The sequence below is a fragment of the Fusarium fujikuroi genome, chromosome FFUJ_chr04 (assembly GCF_900079805.1).
Source record: "Fusarium fujikuroi IMI 58289 draft genome, chromosome FFUJ_chr04".
Taxonomy (NCBI): domain Eukaryota; kingdom Fungi; phylum Ascomycota; class Sordariomycetes; order Hypocreales; family Nectriaceae; genus Fusarium; species Fusarium fujikuroi.
In genome coordinates this window covers 3,116,225-3,135,613 of record NC_036625.1, presented here as the reverse complement: position 1 = coordinate 3,135,613, position 19,389 = coordinate 3,116,225, and the positions used below count along the sequence as shown (strand labels likewise).

The following is a 19,389-nucleotide window of genomic DNA, read 5'->3' as shown; positions in this document are numbered from 1 at the left end:
TAGGTATTTTAGTTTCTGCCTGCTTAATTGCCTACTTATTAGACTATAGGGTATTACTATCTTTTAAATTATTTTATATATTAAAGTATAAAAATATAAAGGAAATTAAAGCTTTAGCCTTTATAGAGAGTGTAATACTTACTGCCTTAAAAAAGTCTTTTAGCTATAAGGTCTTATAAATAGTATCTCTATATATAATAAATCTATTTAAATATATATTAATAATATAGCTATTAATAAGCTTTTACTTTATTAATAAGAACTCTTTATAGTAGCTTAATATAATAAAATAAACTATTTTATTATAAAATAAAAATATAAAGCCTAATAGGGCTATAATCTTACTTTTAATATTCTTACTTTTAACTTTTTTATTATACTTTAGTATAGAAATGCCTAAAATAACTTCCTTAAGGTATCTTAAAGTAATATAGAATATAGCCTTTAGTTTAATAGTAATTATATTTTTATAGCTTATTACTGTAATATTATACTGCTAGCTTTTAATAGCTATATTAATAGTATTAATATATATAATAGAAATTAGTTATATTTATTTAGTTTAAATTATTATTAAATTAGGCCTAAAGGGGCTACTTATAGTAAGGTTAATAACCTTAATAGCTTTAATAAGTAATTATTAATAGAATAGGTAAAAACTAACTTCTTTAAGGGCCTTTAATTCTATATAAAGTTTATTATAGCTATAGCCAGTTTTAAGGCAGAATTTAGTATAATTTATAATAATAAAAGTAAAAGTAGATAGTTTAGCTTTAAATGGTATACTATAGGCTTATATAGGTATATATAAAAGAGAGGGCTATAGCCTTTAGTATAGGCTTTAATCTATAGTACTGCATTATAGCAATAATATTTAATATAATAATATTATATTGCCTAGAAGCCTAAAGGGGCCTTTAGTGCTATATTAGGGTGGATAGAGTAAAAAAAATCCCTTAAGATGAATTTTGGCATAGATGTCGATTTGGCCTTCCGTACCTTCCTATCCCAACCAAGCGATGAACAATCAGCAGAGATCGAAACCTTCCAGTTTGTATCGGTAGTTGGCTCCTGCAGGGCGCACTTTGATCTCGTGTCTTTGGGATCATCACGTTGATAAGGTTCTCCCCGCACTTTGCAACGGCTCGTCACTTGATCCAAAATTGTGATTGGGCGGGAATGTTCCACTATCGAAGCCACCATCGTAAAAGGAAAGTTTTATCTGGTGGCAAGACATTTCTCTTTTCACTGTGTGATAGCATGATAGGAAAGTCGAGCAGGCTATCCTGTTCAGGCCATTGGCTGAGCAGAAAATGTGAAGGCAACTCCGACATGACACGATTGAATCATTTATCTCGAGATATATAGATGCAGTTCTGACGTTGGCAGTTTGCACCAAGCTCAAGCAACAAGACAGTTTTATCCACCGTTGATCATCGCACTGTTTACACTATCAGCAATGGGTTCTGTACCTCAGTCTACCAGCACTTTCGACGTTCTCATCCTCGGCGCAGGTCTCTCCGGCCTGTGCTCACTCTATCAGCTCAAGAAACGCTTCCCAGAATGGCGCATCAGGGTTCTTGATGCCGCTCCCGATGTTGGAGGCACTTGGTACTGGAACTCTTACCCCGGATGTCGATTCGACTCTGAGTCGCTGTCTTACTGCTTTTCATTCGACAAGGAGCTTCTTGAGGAGTGGCACTGGAAGGAAGCCTTTTCGCCTCAACCAGAGACTCACAAGTACATCACCTACTTTGCTGAGAAGCACAATCTCAAGAAAGATGTTCAGTTCAATACCACGGTTACAAAGGCTACATGGAGTGAAGGTGATCATACATGGACCTTTGTCGATGAAGCTGGTAATGAATACGTCTCCACGTTCTTTATCAGCTGCATGGGCTTCCTCTCTGCGCCTACACTACCCGCAATTGAAGGCATTGAAGATTTCAGCGGCAAGCTCTTTCATACTTCCCGCTGGCCCAAGGATCTCGATATCAATCGCGACTTTTTAGGCAAGAAGATTGGAGTAATCGGAACAGGCGCGACGGGCATTCAAATCACAACTGCCGTCTCCAAGGTAGATGGCGTCGAATCCCTCAGCGTCTTCCAACGGACGGCCAATTGGTCCGCTCCTCTTCGCAACTCCGAAATCACACTCGAGCAAATGGCCGAACACAAGAAGAACTATGACAATATCTTCAAGATTTGCGAAACAAGTTCGTCGGGCTTCATGCATCACGGTGACCCTCGAAAGTCTCTTGAGGTCTCGGAAGAGGAACGCCTAGAGCTCTGGGAGAAGCTTTACAACACTCCCGGTTTTGGAAAGTGGCTGGGCGTATTCTCCGATACGTATACCGATCGATATGCGAACAGTTTATACTCGAACTTTATGGCTGAGAAGATCAGACAACGGGTTAACGATCCTGCTATTGCGGAGAGCCTTATCCCCAAAGACCACGGCTTCGGTACGCGACGAGTCCCCATGGAGAGTGGATATTTCGAGGCATTTAACAAGTCAAACGTTCACCTTGTTGATCTCAAAAAGACGCCAATCGATCGTGTCACGCCATCAGGCATCCTGACCTCCGATGGTAAGGAGCACAAGCTTGACATTCTTATCTGCGCTACCGGATTCAATGCGATTACTGGTGCCTTCAGTGCTATTGACTGGCATGGCAAGCAGAACAGGCCGTTGATCGCAACCAGCGACAGCCCCAAGGGTGATGAAGCAGTCTGGGTTGACCACAGACCCCGAACGTTCCTTGGTATCACTGTACCCTCGATGCCAAACATGTTCATGGTTCTTGGTCCCCATCAGCCCTTCGGCAACGCTACTCGCAATATTGAGCACGGCGTGCAAGTTATATCAGATATGCTGCAGTACTGCAAAGACAACGGCTACACTTCTCTTGAACCCACAGAGGACGCCGTCGAGCAATGGACCGAGCATGTGGTGAAGTGCAGTGAGAGCCAGGTTCTCATGAATGAGATTGATAGTTGGATGACAGGTGTTAATAAGAACGTCAAGGGCAAGAATGTTCGGAGTGTTGCACGATATAGTGGAAGCATTGGAGAGTACCGAAAGCGGTGCGCGGAGGTTAAGAAGTCGGGATACAGGGGTCTTGTTTTCGCATAGATAGAGGCCATCAAAATTCGTTTAGTTCATAAAACATTTGTTCTTTTTTGTGCCGTAATATCTGAGGGAGACTTGTGCGCCCCGACACTGCTGAGAACGGGAAATATGTGCAATTGTGTTCGCGGGTCACACAATTGATAACTATGACATAGCAAAACATATTATAACACTTGTAAGCGTATCTTCTAGCATATATGAAAATCTGGATAATTACAGTAACACACTTACAGAACTGTCTCAAGCGCATTCTGCAACTCAATATTTAGACGCATCCAACCCGGGTAACCTACAGGCTGCAGTGCCAGTCATGGATGAAACAGTTCAACTTAGTCAGTAAACAAGTCACGCGGTGATAATCCATCACAAATTCCCGAGATGTCTCCGTTCAAGTCCACCCTCTGTGCGGAACTGCCTTCTCGTTATCATCTGCTCATCAGATTGAGGCCTTCCAGCGACTATGTTATCATGCATTCCCCGCATTTGAAACAGGAAAGTTATATCTGGGGGCTGATCATGGTGGGGCAAGCCAAAGATAGCGAGAACGCTCCGTGTCAAACCAGGAAAGCTTCTTCAACTTAGCTTCGGATATCGGTCGCCGAAACACGGGCCCGTCAAACGTGGGACAATTGGGATGAAGTAGTTATAGATGTATAAGAACAACTCCATATTATGAAGATAGACATCAATGTCAATCATTTTTATCTAAAGAATTTGGCCAATCACTAGTCCCTGACCCCCAATACCTTTATTCCAATGGATGTCCCAGGATACGCTTTGATTACAGGAGGTGCTTCAGGTATCGGCCGAGCATGCGCCAGGGCCTTTGCTCGCGATGGCAGCGCCGGCATTGCACTCATAGACCTCAACCTTGAATCTTTGCAAATCGTCAAGTCTGAGATTGAAAAAGAGCAATTGTCACCAAAGAAGGACTTTAAGATTGAGATATACTCTGCAGACGTCACAGATGAGAACCGCATCAACGAGATTGTCGCAGATGTTGCACAAAAGTATGGCCGCATCGACTATGTTGTCAACGCAGCTGGTATTGCCATGAAGCACCAAGGTGGTGCAGCATTTGCCCATACAGCTGATTGGAACCGTGTTGTCAGCATCAACCTCACTGGAACATTCTTTGTCCTCAGAGCTACAGCACAAGTCATGTTGAAGCAAGAGCCCATTCGCTCATCTATCAACGGAAGGGAATTACAACGAGGATCTATTGTCAACTTCTCTTCCATCCAGGGTGTTGTTGGTATTCCACTGTCGACATCTTACACAGCAGCCAAGCATGCCATCATCGGTCTCACGCGTTCAGCGTCCGAGGACTACGCAAAGGAGGGACTACGCATCAACGCCATCTGCCCGGGATACACAGAGACACCAATGACCACAAAGAACCCCGAGGTGCTCAAGGCTATGCAAGAGCGAATCACAACAGCTGTTCCCATGCAGAGGATGGGTGCACCTGAGGAAATTGCTGATGGTGTTTTGTATCTTTCTGGAGGACGAAGTTCTTTTGTTACTGGGTCTGCCTTGGTTGTTGATGGCGGCTATACACAAAGGTAATGACGAGTGGGAGGATCACTGAGTTGGACGACTGGAGTTGGCATTAGGAGCTGGAACTTGGGTACCATAGAACAAGCAGCGGGCTGATCCGTCTTACGTCTTAGGTTAAGACGGTACAGGCATCTCAGATGACAATCGATGCTGAATCGTATTTCTGTACGCTTGTCTCTTTTCTTATGTCATAGTATGTGAGTGCACTCCTGGTGATTGAAGCTTAATCAGGCTAAGTTCTATAGGCCTCACTGCGTTTTGGAGAGGTAACACAACTTCTTAATTCAAGATAACATCGGCCATATGATATCTTTGTTTTATCCTCAGCGAGCGATTTCCTTGTTTCTTCCATCCTAAGGTTCCCTCACAAGGGTGCAGACGAAACTGGGACAACAACTCCTTAGTCAGCGGGTTTAGCTCAGTTGGGAGAGCGTCAGACTGAAGTTAAACTTCAATCCTCACCAAAATCAAGTGATATCTGAAGGTCGTGTGTTCGATCCACACAAACCGCATCGAACTTCTTTTTGCACTTTCGTCCCGTAACCGTACCACAAATCCGCATTAGCACTGCCACTTGCATGCTTGTGAAGCTGTGAGCAACCCAGCCTCAAACCGCGACATTAGACCAGCATGCTGACATTTAAGATGAAGTGTCTAATTTTAGAGTCAAGATCAGTCAGATCCCTGTTCCCTGTCTGGGGAGCGAAAAAAAGCTTGGGGCTCTCTACTCTAAGTGACAAAAACACTTAGGTAAGTTTAGTATGAATTAAGAAGAGCCTTAGATTAATCTTTTGTGATACTTAGGATCGGTGTCTAGGATTTTCTCGCCTCCCCTGGTCTGTCCAACTCAGCCTCTATAGCGTTTCAGCCCTAGGCAGCATTCTTACATGTGCCCAATCTCACCCTCAACTCCATTAATTTAAATCTGCATTGCTTATTCTCAAGTTCAATTCAAAGGTCGGAACTTAAAATGACGGAGAAGCTCGATCACGGCTGCAGAGTCATGTCCGTCAATGGCGAAGTAGCTGCGACGATCTACAAGCCTCTAGACAATAACAGGCAAGAAATTCGACTTCTCACGCTTCTTCCGCCTCGAGACCGAGATGCAGATATTCACTGCACCCTTTCACACGCCATGCTCAACACTTCATCTGAGAATCCAGAGTACGAAGCCCTATCGTATGTTTGGGGGGAGCCTGATTTCTCGGAGCCGATCATTCTCAACAATCACACTTTCTTCATCACACCAAGCCTGAAATACATTCTATCGTGCCTGAGGCAAAGACAAAAGGATGGCCAGCCGCGAGTTCTTTGGGTTGATGCGATCTGCATCAATCAGTCAGATGTCGAGGAGCGGGGTCATCAAGTCGCTCTCATGCGCGAAATATACTCAAATTGCCAGCGAGATATCGCATGGCTAGACCCGATGATAGGCACCAAAGACGTCAAGGCTCGTGAGCTCTACAGTCATGCCGATCTTGACGAAGAAGAAGAATGGGTGCAAAAGGGCATGGACTTGATGCGCGAGATCGCCGAGAAGAACCCGCAAACTCTGAAAGAACTACAAGATCAGGCCCGGCAAGGTTATCGTCTCCTCACAGGCTCGCAGCTCGTTCTCGGTGCCGTATTCAGGCAGCCAACACTCTGGAGCCGGTTGTGGGTCATGCAGGAGCTTTCCCTGGCCCCGCGGTTGACGCTCATATCTCGAGATGCTGAGCTGAACTAGGATGTCCTGAAAAGCCTCTTCAAAGACGAGCCATACTTTGATGCGTTCCACATGGGCCGTGAGAGTAGTCATTCTCCCTCATATTATAAGGACTTTAGTGAAGTGTTCGTTCCCGTCAAGCTGATTGAGGACCAACGCCGCCTCATGTCACAGGGGTCCAAGCTCATGGATGTGCTTGTGCGATTTCGCGAAATGGAGTCCACAAACCCTCGGGACAAGATTTTCGGGCTCCTTGGCCTGGTCACGGAAGAGCACGGTATAAATGTCGACTATATGACGTCAGTGCCAGAATTGTATCAACAGGCGACGGCCTCTTTAATCAATCTCGCCGGAAATTTGGATATCCTTTGCCAAAACCCATTTGAACGCCCGGAAGGGCCTACAGCGCTGCGAGAGGGAGAACATAGAGTGCCATCTTGGGTTGCTGAATACGATAGCAAGCGTCGGCAATGCGCAACAATGCTCTTTGCCCAGCGCGACATCTTCAACGCTGGTGTCAGGAACTGCGAGACTCCATGTCGACTCATCGGCCCCGAAAAGGATATCCTGATCACCAAAGGCACCATTCTTGGAACAGTCGCACCTGTCCTCCAGAACGACAAACGCCTGTCAGCGTTCGATGTCATGAACCTTTACCTTGGCAAGGAAGTACTTGAGCATCCCCAGGAGCATCTGTATGCCCCGAAAGTCGGCGGTAAAGAGATATTGACAGGCGAGACTGCAATTCGTGCATTCTGGCGAACGATGGTAAAGGATTGCACTCTCCCACCAAGAATGCGTCGGTTGAGACAAACCGAAATTGAGAGGTTGGATGTTGAAAACCAAGAGCAGTTAAAAAGTGAATGGGGCCCCCTACAGACATATCGTTTACATTTTGGCAACAAATACTCAAGATCTGCATTCGGTTACCAGCCCACCGATGACGAGGATCTCACTAAGCTTGATATCGAGGGTCAAATTTCACATCATTACAGCCCTGGTAGCTTCATGTTCGCGGTCACAGATAATGGTCTCTTTCTAGCAACGCGCTTTGCTGCGAAGGAGGGTGATGTTGTGGCTGTCCTAGATGGGGGAAAGGTACCTCTGGCGTTACGCAAGGTTGAACCTAGAGACGGTGTTGAAGGTGAGGTGTATATGGTTGTTGGTTCGACCTACGTGCATGGTTTCATGGACGGTGAGGCGGAGGCTAGTGTCACTGAAGGTTGGTTGCAGAAGCGGGAGATTCTGATCGCGTGATTCTTCAAAGGTAGACCGAGGTTTTGGCCATCACAAATTAGGAGAGCTTTGTTCATACGAATCATGGTGCTCTATAGTGATACTTGCTCGGGACTACCGGAACTTAGTCCACCTTAGGTTCCATGGTTGGTTGCGAACAACAAAGTACACTGTTAACAGATAAAACCTTTCCCACTTTGACTACGATTGTAACGTCAATCAGAGGATATGTAACATTACTGGAAGTCGTTTTCATCGTCATCATCCCCCTTGAACATATCCCAGACTGCTTCCAAGTCACAATCGTCAATCGGGTTGGATTTCAGAGCCGCTTCGTGGTTCATATGCGCCTTATGCAGTCTCTCCTTGCACGTTTTCACCATTCTTTCAGCATTCTCGAGCTTGAGAGCTCGTAGGGCACATGCATCGAAGGTCTTCTTGAGGTTGCTCACCGCGGCTAGAGTTTGACTCGGTCCATGGAGTCTCTCGTCAGTTTGGCGAAATGCCTTGTCGGCTTCTTGCTTTCGATTACGAGCTTGGACTCTTTCAGCTTGGGTTACTGCCACAGAGCAGTCGCGATGCAAGATGTCCATCAGTGCTTGCTCAGCACCTCTTTTAACTGAGAGGACGGTATCAAGTTCGATGTCCAGTATGCGGCGGGCAGTTTCTATTCGATCAGAACTGAGCTTCCCGAGAACTTCATCGATGGTGACTTGAGGGTTCGTATTTCGAGTCGAGTTCGAAGTCTTGTCTTCATCGTCTTCGAGGGCTCGCTTCTTGACTTGTGGTGGATCTCGTAATTCATCTTCCATGGGCGCTATCGTATCGTGGAGTGCCGATGGGAGTCGTTGCTTGGCTGACGAATCGAGAGCAGAAGAACTCAATCGCGAAGCGGTGCTACTTTTCTCGGGTGCTTCTACTTCAGAGTCATCACCTGTCGTGGAACCTGTATTGCCATCAGCCGATGCTCTGCATGTCACGGTATCTTCAAGATTTGGGCCAGGCGGCTTCAGTCAATTGGCGGACATAACTTACCCGGGGACGAAATGCAATCATTACCCTTCTCCGCCTTCGACGAACTCATGTTCTTGCGTGCGTGGTTCACCATTTTCTTGGTAAGGCGTCCAGATTGTGGATGCTTGTGTTTTCGGTTACGTCCCGCTTTCCTGGTGGCCATGTCTTGATCGACGACATTCCTGAGGTATCCTCCAGATTCCCAGAGAGAAGGCAACGGAATGTTTTTGATCATGGCTTCCTCGGTGATGTTCTTCAGGCCACGGACAACACTACGGCAAGGTTTGGAAGGCCGCAGCAGATCGGTAGGGAACCAGTTTGGCCCTTTCCACTCTTTGTTCAGCCAATCGATGTTGGCCTTATGGATTCTAAGCCTGGCTTCTTTTTTAATCTCCGAATTCGACTTCTTCATCTGCGCCGTGGGAATGTTGATCTCGAGATCCTGTTTGGCTGAAGCCATGTTCAGCGTGTTCGATCGATGTTTCTTGAGGACGACACTTGACGTCGGGTTGGTGCGAGCCTAGCCAAATAAGTGTTAGCAAAAACCTGTACAAGTATCTGGGAGACTCACCGATGGTCCTTCAATAGATGAGATGTTTGTCGAGTCTGGGGGGCTGCTGTGAAGATGGGGAGAATGCAGTTAAAGAGAAAGTTGAGATAATCTTTCTGGTGTTGTTTTGGGAAGAACCTCAAACGCGAGCTTCGTGCGCGTGATTCGTGAAGGTGACGGGCAACGTGTTTGGTAGGTATCTTCAAGCAGTGCCTGCCAGCTGTTTGCTCTTGAGTCACTACATCGTGCTCTGCCTGACACTGGAGGTGACCGGCTCACCTGAGCAGCATAGACCTTTGAAAACCAGCAATACTCGGAGTTAAAATGTCGCCATTCACTGCAAGGCTATCGGAACAGAATAGCCGTGATCTCGAAGATCATTTTTGTACCGGTTCGAGCGCTTCGTGTCAAAACACCAACCAGGGCATTTGCTTGATTGTCTTATCACACTGAAGGTTCGAAGGCGACATCGAAATGAGGACAGCCAGTACTCGCAGATTGGGCTATATTAGTACTATCAGTAGATGACCGAATTACTTGCATTGTCTGTACCCCGTAATGTTTACCGGCGTGATTTATCAACCTAGAGCTACAATCACATGTAGTTCTCCCCGTGGAGTCGTGAAGCGATCGCATTCATGGATGCAACAGTGCAGATCCGTAGGGCTGGTGGCATAACAAAGCCACTAAATCTTGATCACCCGGGCTCAAAATGTCCAAGACCTCCTGTCAGTTGGGGGCGGTGATGTCGTTGTTCAACACACGCAGTCCACGCAGCGCTGAGTTCCCCTTTTCAGGCGCTCAGCCTGTAGAACCGTATCGCAACGGACATTATCAGCCACTCGTCTTAATCCAATCTTCGTAATATCTGCACTTGGAAGTAATATGGGCCAAATGGAGATTAAAGACCTCTTTACAAGTTATTTAAGTGTGATTTCATAACGCCGATCTTCCGCTGCAGCTTGTGAAATATATGTTCCACGATTGACCAAGCATGTTTCCTATTCTACTTTCTCTCTCTCACCATCAACATCACCCTTAGCATCATATATAATACACTTTTGGGCTTCGTGTATCCTTTTCAATTTCTTGCCTCTCTCTGCACTGACTTCACTATGGCAATGTGTATGTCATCAACCCCAGCAGTACGCGCCATCTCTGGGTCCGCTACCGCTGGACACCATGTATGGGCACACTCAATGCCATAGCCATCCCATATATCATCCACCGCCCACTCAGATGCAAGGCCTAGCTCGGTTCAAAATCATAAAACCTTCTTTCTACGACCGCTACGAGTGCAAGCCCGACAATGCACCCGGCGGTCCTGTCCTATACAACCTTGCCATCTCAAGTAATCAGAAGAAGCACCCCGACTTGGTCCTGAACGCCGAGGGGGTCGCAATGGTTGCTTTCTATCTCCCAAAGATAAGCAATTAATACAACAGCAGTGAGAAGATATTTCGCATTGGTCTCGGAGATCCGCTAAATGTTCGGTGGACAGAAATGCTGTACCGCGGAAAGGACAAATACGGCTGGACATTTACCTTTAATCTTCCAAACACAGGACGGCCCGTTCCAATGACTTGGAGGAAGGGCAACAGTGTAGCTGTAGACGGTATGAAAGCTTCTCGTTTGAGCGACAATAACTTCAAGCTGCTGGACCCAAATGGCCAGCTCATGGCAGTCTTTACAAGCCACACCATGAGCTTGCGTCTCAGTGCCGTTGGAACTTTGCAGATCAACATAGATCTCGGCCCTATGTCTGAGTATGCCGTCATCACAACTTTCCTGCCCATCTACGACTTTCAGACGCGCGAAGAAGACATTCGATCAAGTCGTATCAGGGCTGCGGGTGCCGCTGCCTCCAGTAGTTGTTGTTGATCATAGGACTTATGTAATAGATTAAAATGTTGACAGAGAGGCCTGCTGTCTCTAGTCATACACCTTGCCACACAAGATAGAAGTTACATAACCTTCAATAAATCTTGGTATGGGCGTGTAGGTTCGTGAATGTCATCATGTTAAGAAGTTTGTATGAACCTTGGTATAGCCGGGCGTGGTTGATCCAGTCAAGAGCTCAAGAATTAGAACTCCCTTCAATACAGTTTACGTCGCCCAACTCTATCCTTGTAATTATGGCTCATCTCTGTTCTCTTGACTTTAAGAAGCAGCAAAGTTAAATAAAGGTTTTTATCTCAAACTATGTCAGGACAAGGAGTCTATAAATACCCCCACAAAGTGCCTTTAGTCCTCCCCCTCGCTGTTTCTCGCTCTTTCAATTTAACATATCGCTCCCCTCTTCTTCTTCATCCGTCAATATGAGTTCGATATCGCCTCTGTGTAGTCTTCCAGCCGAGCTACTTCTCATGGTTATGGAGTGCTTGGAGTGTCCTTCCAGCATAAGAGCGTTCGCCTTCTCATATCCCAAAGCCTTGCATCTACTCCGGGTACACCGTCAACGTGTTGTGGGAACAGCCGTACGGGCCTTTGACCGAAAGCTTCCAATTGAAAAGACATTCGGATATGACGTTCGCGCTTGTCGCTTACGCTTAGCTTTGCGAAATGTGGCGTTCTTAGATCCTGCAGAAGCGGAACAAGAAGTATGCAAGGCAGACTTCTATGGCGAGTGGTGCAACTTGAAGCTGCTCTGCGAGATGACCAGCCTCAACAATGAAATCGACCGATTCATCTCAAGGTACTCAGTTCACGCTTGGAGCAAGATCCAAGACGACTATGCTAGGGTATTCTCACATCGAAGGGCCGGTGTATCGAGGTTTGAGCCTTACCGAACGGTTGACCTTACTGACAGCGAACTGAGGCGGTTACGAGAAGCATTCCTTGGCTTCGAATGCAAGCGACATCATCTTGTCTACGACAAAACCCTATTGCATGAGACAAAGCTACATCAAGCTACGCTTTTGCCAATCTATAGCGAGGATTCCTTCTCAGAAGGGTACTCTATTCACAACAGCTTCAATGGCGCCTGCCTGTCCATTTTCTGCTTTATATTCCAATGCTATGAAAATCTCATACGACGCGTTGATCGACAACTCGAGCTTGAGGAATCACGTCAAGATTCGGAACCTCGACGCTCTGAACTCGTACGTATTGCTAGGTTCCGTGCGAAGACTCGAGATGAGGAGCTACGTTATATTGCTCTGCTCTGTCTGCAGGGTTATGTTTGCCTCACCGTTGCAGAACACTATACCAATGGCGAACTCCGCCAGTTCGTTCTCGGGAGCTTCATGTGGTTTTGCAAAGATGGCACGAATAATATTCCAGACCCTTGTGGTAGGTTAGTGTCTAATCTTGAGCACTTCAGCCCAGAGTATTATTCGAATGGTGATACAGCCTATGAGCCCTGGAGCCGAGGACGATTCTTCTGGGATCAAGCGCGTATGTTAGAACTCCGGCAGCGCGTAACAATCGACTAGTTTACCAGTAGACTTTATAATACTCATTCTCTCAATCAAAGATCTCTTAGTACTTAAACGGGCTGGCCTTGGTGAGACAATGAATAGATACGATACTGTTTGGCTTACAAGCCAGGTCCGCGCCCCGTTGGGCTAGGCCATTGGTAGGGGCAAGGTAGAAGCTCATTGGCGCCTGGTTCGGCCGCTGAGGAGCTGCGCCGTCGTCCTTGTTTCAGATTCTGATGGAGAATTCTGTGAAATATGTGGATATGGGCTCTCATCCTTTACGCTTACACATCATGCTATAACTCTCGTCCCAATAGTCCTGTAGCATTGATGGTAGGGAGATACGGTGCTAGCGCCAAGTTCAGCGACTCATGGGTGAAGGCTTGTCATTATCTGCATAATTTCAGATATTCCATCTATAAGAGATCATCTTATTCTATCCCCCGGTCTGTTTCTTGGGGTCGTGAGATTCCGTTGATGCATTGAACCGTTGCACGGGACATAAAAGTTACAGAGGTCCTATGGTCTTATCCTGACTCCATATAGACCTTTGACCGGCCCTAAAGGAGGAAGAAAATATCCAGCTCTTGGAACAGATTTAAAGATTTATTAGCCTAGATCTATTTTAATCGGCCAAGTTTACCTGAGTTACTCTATCACTCAAGATCAACGTTCCAAGTTTTCTTCCTTGCTCACCCTGTCTTATGGCTGGAGAGACTGGGGTTTGTCGTTTAGATAAGGAAGCACCGCTAAGATAAGAAGTAAACGATGCGAAAATCCTCTGAAGCCCACTGTAATTTGAGGGCACAGTCCAAGCATCGCCCTGTTTCAAAGACAGAGTCGCATTGACGGAACATTAGAGCTTATGATCTCGAATTCTAGCCAATAAAACACGCTGTACATATTGAGAAACCTTGCCCGACAATCGTCGGGTTGGAACGTAGGATTCTGTCACGTCCCTGATGCTGATACCAATTTCCAGCTTCCCACTCGATCCATGGGGCACTCCTCAGAGCAAGAAAACTGCTGACATTAAATGACGGTGCCAAAAATATCTAATTTAAGGTTCACTAAATCTGTACTGGATTATTCTTACTTTGCTCACGTCTTTTTGTCACTTGGAACAGACGTTTGAACTTTTCTCGGCTCCCGAGATTGTTACACATGAATAAATAATTGTGACGATGCCATTGCTAACGGCTTTTCTCGTTTCCGGCAACACTCTTTTTTATCCTCCTTTTGACACTCATTTTATCTTTGTTTATTCAGTATGAAGTTCTTGTCGCTCTTTAGTTTCTCTTTGGCAGTCGCTGCTTGCCGCAGTACTCCCTCACCCCAAAAGTCGGCCAAGATCGACGTTCACGCTCATTTTGTGCCCGATTTTTATGCCAAGGCCTCGAAAGAGGCTGGACATGTACCTGGTCCAGATGGCATGCCCTTTACTCCCGTGAGTACTGCACTGACAACCTATTCATGAGATAGGCATAAGCTTATATCAGTAGGAATGGGATGCCGAGTCTCATCTGCAATTTATGAAGGAAAACAACATTGAGAAATCGATTTTGTCAATCTCAAGCCCTGGAGTCTACCTCAATGTTCCGTCCAAGGATGCCACCAAGAAAGCTATCAAGTTGGCCCGTCGAGTCAACCAGTATGGATCTGAGGTGAAGGCCAAGTACCCCAAGCAGTTCGGCTTTTTTGCGTCACTTCCGCTGCCCGACATCAAGGCCTCCTTGAAAGAGATTGACTATCTCTTCAAGCAGCTCAACCCGAAGCCCGATGGCATCGTCATGATGTCTAACTATTACGGACTGTATCTCGGCGATCGTGATCTTGAGCCCATCTACGACGCGCTCAATGAGCTCAATGTCACTATCTTTGAGCACCCTACCACCCCATGCACTCAGTTCAACAAGATGCGTTTCGACATTGACAAGGCCGCTCCCTCCATCTCGCAACAACAATGGCAGGCTCTCAACCGGCCAGTCGCCGTGCGACAATTTGCTGCTCCTACCTTGGACTTCCCTTTCGAGACAGCGCGAACCTTTGCCGATTTATTCTACACGTCAATGCCGACCAAATTCCCCAACCTCAGGTGGATCATGTCCCATGCTGGCGGTGGTCTGATCCCAACCCTGGACCGCATTATCACCTACAGCGCTCTTTACCCTGGTCTCAATTTGACAGAGGCTTCGATGAAGCAAACCCTCTCTGAGAACTTCTACTTCGACCTTGCCGGACCTTGGCCTGTCAACTTCGCCATTCCTGCACTGCTTCGATGGGTTGATTACACCAGAATCGTTTGGGGATCGGACACTGTCTTCACGCCAATGTCAGAAGCTGCCAAGTATGCTGCTGCTTTCGATAAGGATGTTGCAGAGGTATTCCCGGATCCTCGAAAGGCGAACGCGATTCGAGCGACTAATGCTCGAGGTCTATTCGGCTAAATGCGAGTCCCCGCTCCGCGAAAGCTTTGCCAGGTGGTGAATTGGTACAGCGGCAATGTCGTTCCAGTATGTAGTATTAATATATCCTTCTTGAATTCTTATAATCTTGTCTTCTCTCGGGAACCTTCTCTAGGAGAGGCAAGAAGACCCAGGACCTTGGCTATAGGCGATGAAAATGTTTAGGTAATTTAGCCTAAGCTTAGGGGATGCTTTACTGAGTTTGTTTTGGCAATCTCCTCTAAACTTTTGGTTTTCTTATTTCTTGAGGACCTTCCATTCTTTAATGGTAGTCTTGTGCACATAATAGGCGTCGTAGATAAAGGCTGTATGACATGATGGTGACTTATAGCCATGTCATTCATCCGGGAGATCATCCTTTTCCCACCAACTGACTATTCTCATTGGTGGACTCTACCCCAGATTCCTTGAGACCTCGGCATTGATACCCAGAAAAGATGAGCTTGCGACCCATGCCATCGGGTCAGGACAGTCCGAAGTAACGTTTTAAGCTTCCCCGCCGGTTTCTCCAGAATTCATCCACGGCATCTGGGTTTAATGCTGGCGGAATCTGCTGATCCGGATAAATTGAAGTTTCGTATTTAAACAGCCACTGAATCCTTTGAGAGGATCTTTTATCATGTCAGACCAGATTGACACCGCAAATATCAGGATGAAGTCAGTTCAAATCCCAAGCTTATATCTTGGGCCGTTAGTGCTAATACTGAACTTAGACTCGACCCCAAGCAACTCACAGCCTTTCTGGCCGCCAACTCAACTGGCGTTGGTGTTCTAGTATGCCCCGGTGGTGGCTACAGTGTGATGTCTATTAGCTACGAAGGATTTGGTCCGGCAGAGTACCTCAGCACGCTTGGCATCGATGCATGGGTTCTCAACTACACAACGGCCAGCATCAAAACTCCGCCACTGTATCCGACACCTATGGACGAAGCCCTGGCTGCTGTCGAGATGATTAGAAAGCAGAGCCCTGGAACCAAGAAGTTGGGCATCATGGGCTTCTCAGCCGGTGGCCATCTTGCAGGAACAACACTTACAAATCCGAAGGCAAAGCTCGACTTTGGTATTCTGAGCTACCCGGTTATCACCATGGAGGACGACTACACTCACGAGAACTCACGATATAACTTGCTCGGAAACAACCCGACCCGCAAACAGATCGAAAGCCTGTCCGTGCAGAATCGGGTTTCGGACAAGACCCCACCGACGTTCCTCTTCCATACTTCAAATGACGAACTCGTCCCGGTTCAGAATACATATCTTTATGCAAATGCTATGGCTAAGCATGGTCGAAAGGTCCAGGTAGTGGTATTGCCTGACGGAAAACACGGTATTGGTCTGGGTGTGGATGACCCTGTGCGAGACTGGAGGCCGGAGCTCGAAAGGTTTCTCAAATACTCGATCTAGGTTTTGTCCCAATTAGTGCGAGGTATTGATTAAGCCACAACAACACGAGGTTCAATCTGGTGGATTTACATAAAACCTCCAAAAATGGCCCTATGGCCTAGGCATATTCTAAACTAAGAGCATCCCCATCCTAAATCTCATCATAATATTCTAAGCTGTGATACCTACAGCAGAGGGAGACATGGGAGAAGGTTGAATGAGCTTTGGTACTATTCTCAACTCGTTCACAGGTTCGCATCTCTCTCTCCTAGTTCCTTATACATGAAAGACGCTGGCCAGCATCCCCTCGAAAATACAATCTGCTTTTTGGGGGAAATCATTGTCTCTTTTTCTTTTCGCTGTCGGGTTTGTTAACAAATAAATGTAGTATTTGTCATTGAGGGTTATAGCTAATAGCTTAATTAGCACAAGTCTCGAGCTTAGTTCCCAAACATCATCAATGTCCCGCATCATTGTCCATCGCCATTGCCCATCGATACTACCGAGACAGGTATCATCTTTATGGCTATAAGAGGCTGCCCTACCAGAGCTGCTAACGTGGCTTATAATGCCGATAAGAAATTCCAGCACTGTGCAGAAGCTTATTACGAGGCATCAAAGCTTTGTGAGCTTCTCAGAGGTTTAACGCAGGTCGCAACACTGACTAAGTTGTCTGTGCTGATTTAAGATCTCAGTCACAAGTTTCAACTGCAAATTGCAAATAATCATCCGATATTATGGCAATGAGCCAATGACATATACAGACGTCTCAAAAACTACGATGCTGATTAAATCTCAATTTGACTTTAGGACACTCTTATGATGAGTTTGTGGTATCTTACTTAAATCATTCTAGACCATATATCAAAACATATACTAAACCTAGTCATAAATTCGTACGTTGGATACTAATCTTAGAATACCTTTTCCCACGCCATCCGCTCATTTTCCCGGTTGGCCTTTCATTCATACGACTAGTTGATCGAAAATGCGCTCGGCAAGAAAAACTCTGGCATCCTCAGGGTTACCGCCTCTGTCTTCCTACATGAGCAAGCGGGTGTAGCCCATATCATTCTTCCAACGATCCTATCCCCCTGAATCAAAATTGCTAAACCGTCCTTCTCGGAGCATAAATACTTGAGTCCAGGGATACGATAAGCTCTCGCGTTTCGTAGCTCTGTTGGTAAGACGAAACTCCCAACCTTGTGTGCAAACATCCTATTACACCCTGTACAAGTGATACCAACAGTGTAATCATACGGTCTGCAGTGAATAGTCCCGAATCTGGCTGAGTTGTCTCCCAGCACAGTTTGATCATCGCCGGGTCTGAGTTTGGAGAATGAAAGCAAGTCTGCGAGCCATTTGATGTTATCTTTGCCATCCAATGGCCAGGTGGGAACTTCCGGGCTGTTGTAAAGTCTGTTCAGAACTCTCTGCAGACGATTCACTTCGTTCTTCTCTTCCAGGATTTCCATAGTAGTAGATGCACTCCCTGTATGAGTTCTTCCCAGGGCTGTAATAAAATCTTTGACATCCGGTCCATCGATCTCCAAAGCTAGCTTTGCAGCAGACGAGAAGGCTTGTATCATCGAACCGCGCTCTGGTCTGCCGACTATCGAAACTGCTCCAATGTCTTCCACATGAACAGTAACACGTCGCTCCGAATCGTCAAACTTTGTGTACTTACCCAGTGCTGGCGGATGCACTTCTTGTCCCAACTGCCAAGTAAAAACGTCGCTGTAGCCAAATTCAGACCAGTGGCCAGGACCTCGTCTTTCGATAGCTCCCATAAATGGTGTTATCAATAGCGGAGAGTAGTCCCCCACTTTGAGGCATTCCCACGCAATTCGATAGTACTCCGTCTTAAAATCAGAACTGTTTGGTATGAAGGACCTTGCACGAACTATTCCTCTCAATGCATGGAGGAAGTCCATTCGGTCTCTGCACCCTCTCTTGCAGAGCAGAGCAGTTGCCATGGCAAAGTTCATCCTCTTCAGTAACTTTGCCTGTCTCAGTGTACCGAGACTCCATGGGACTTGATTCTTACCCATCCGGACCTTTCTTTCAAGATCATGCACCTTTTCATGTTGGCGAACCTCGTCCTTCCAGGCCTTGAAGATCTGGCCGAGGAATGCAGGGTCATCAAGGTCGGGGAAGTAAGTATAGTTGCTGATCATCATTCTGACTCGCTCACTTCTGATGAACTCCATGGCAGTCCAGACGCGCTTGAAGTACTTGGAGTTGCAGACTGATATGACTGAGCTGAGGCGTTCTGGAGTCCGCTTGTCCTTGTAGAGCTCGTTTACTACATTCGGACTCACATCATCGAAGTACAGGACAGTTGTCTCGGCTGTGCTAAAGAGCTTATCCATGATGGGAAGGATATTACCCCTCAGAGCATCAGACCATTGAGGGACGCTTATGTAGTCTAACCAAAGCTCTCTGGCCTCGTATCCAGGTCTTCCGATTCCGTTGTAAACTCTAGCCGAGATGTCTAGAACACGACGGGCTGCTTCTGGCGTCTCTGGTACTGTTTTTTGTTGCTGCTGTGCCTTTGAGATGTTGGGATCCCAGACATGGGAGACTGCTGAGAAGAGGATCTTTGAGCTGACTACACAGTCCATATGTCGGTCGAAGAGTATGATATCGCCTCGAGGCGTAGACACAACAGCGCTTGAACCTAGGCGACGCGAGCCTGCCTGCTCAATGCGAAATGTACGAATAAGAGGGCTCCCTTTGAACGACTTCTGACATTGCAAGCACTTCAGCTTCTCTTCTGTAGGTTCACGCCATAGTTTTTCAAGAAGCTGTTCGCCTTCCATGTTGCGTATATGAGTTTGTGGTGTCAAGTTTCTGGAGACAGCAAAAGCAAGTGGGAACAGTCAAGGTGAGATGAGGGGTTTGCAAGCTGCATATCTTCAACA

At 46.4% G+C, this 19,389-nt stretch overlaps 9 protein-coding genes; 7 read left to right on the top strand and 2 right to left on the bottom strand.

Annotated features, from left to right (window-relative positions):
• Positions 1–1,459: 1,459 nt before the first annotated feature.
• FFUJ_14816 (monooxygenase-like protein) lies at positions 1,460–3,136 on the top strand (the record flags this gene model as incomplete). The annotated part of the gene is made up of 1 exon (XM_023576803.1): positions 1,460–3,136. One exon carries the CDS (start codon positions 1,460–1,462, stop codon positions 3,134–3,136), a length of 1,677 nt encoding a protein of 558 aa, XP_023429873.1.
• Positions 3,137–3,889: 753 nt separating this feature from the next.
• On the top strand, positions 3,890–4,702 carry FFUJ_14815 (related to dehydrogenase; the record flags this gene model as incomplete). Its single annotated transcript, XM_023576802.1, has 1 exon — positions 3,890–4,702. The coding sequence occupies one exon, from the start codon at positions 3,890–3,892 to the stop codon at positions 4,700–4,702; it is 813 nt and encodes a 270-aa protein (XP_023429872.1).
• Positions 4,703–5,663: 961 nt separating this feature from the next.
• Positions 5,664–7,655, top strand: FFUJ_14814 (related to heterokaryon incompatibility protein (het-6OR allele); the record flags this gene model as incomplete). XM_023576801.1 has 2 exons in its annotated part: positions 5,664–6,353; positions 6,420–7,655. The coding sequence occupies 2 exons, from the start codon at positions 5,664–5,666 to the stop codon at positions 7,653–7,655; spliced, it is 1,926 nt and encodes a 641-aa protein (XP_023429986.1).
• Positions 7,656–7,870: 215 nt separating this feature from the next.
• On the bottom strand, positions 7,871–9,108 carry FFUJ_14813 (uncharacterized protein; the record flags this gene model as incomplete). XM_023576800.1 has 2 exons in its annotated part: positions 7,871–8,580; positions 8,670–9,108. The coding sequence occupies 2 exons, from the start codon at positions 9,106–9,108 to the stop codon at positions 7,871–7,873; spliced, it is 1,149 nt and encodes a 382-aa protein (XP_023429871.1).
• Positions 9,109–10,380: 1,272 nt separating this feature from the next.
• On the top strand, positions 10,381–11,079 carry FFUJ_14812 (uncharacterized protein; the record flags this gene model as incomplete). XM_023576799.1 has 2 exons in its annotated part: positions 10,381–10,593; positions 10,651–11,079. 2 exons carry the CDS (start codon positions 10,381–10,383, stop codon positions 11,077–11,079), a joined length of 642 nt encoding a protein of 213 aa, XP_023429985.1.
• Positions 11,080–11,516: 437 nt separating this feature from the next.
• On the top strand, positions 11,517–12,632 carry FFUJ_14811 (uncharacterized protein; the record flags this gene model as incomplete). Its single annotated transcript, XM_023576798.1, has 1 exon — positions 11,517–12,632. One exon carries the CDS (start codon positions 11,517–11,519, stop codon positions 12,630–12,632), a length of 1,116 nt encoding a protein of 371 aa, XP_023429870.1.
• A 1,255-nt stretch (positions 12,633–13,887) lies between these two features.
• FFUJ_14810 (uncharacterized protein) lies at positions 13,888–15,064 on the top strand (the record flags this gene model as incomplete). XM_023576797.1 has 2 exons in its annotated part: positions 13,888–14,064; positions 14,120–15,064. 2 exons carry the CDS (start codon positions 13,888–13,890, stop codon positions 15,062–15,064), a joined length of 1,122 nt encoding a protein of 373 aa, XP_023429869.1.
• A 637-nt stretch (positions 15,065–15,701) lies between these two features.
• On the top strand, positions 15,702–16,486 carry FFUJ_14809 (related to endo-1,4-beta-xylanase B; the record flags this gene model as incomplete). XM_023576796.1 has 2 exons in its annotated part: positions 15,702–15,739; positions 15,796–16,486. 2 exons carry the CDS (start codon positions 15,702–15,704, stop codon positions 16,484–16,486), a joined length of 729 nt encoding a protein of 242 aa, XP_023429868.1.
• Positions 16,487–17,439: 953 nt separating this feature from the next.
• On the bottom strand, positions 17,440–19,287 carry FFUJ_14808 (uncharacterized protein; the record flags this gene model as incomplete). Its single annotated transcript, XM_023576794.1, has 1 exon — positions 17,440–19,287. One exon carries the CDS (start codon positions 19,285–19,287, stop codon positions 17,440–17,442), a length of 1,848 nt encoding a protein of 615 aa, XP_023429867.1.
• Between the last annotated feature and the right edge of the window lie 102 nt (positions 19,288–19,389).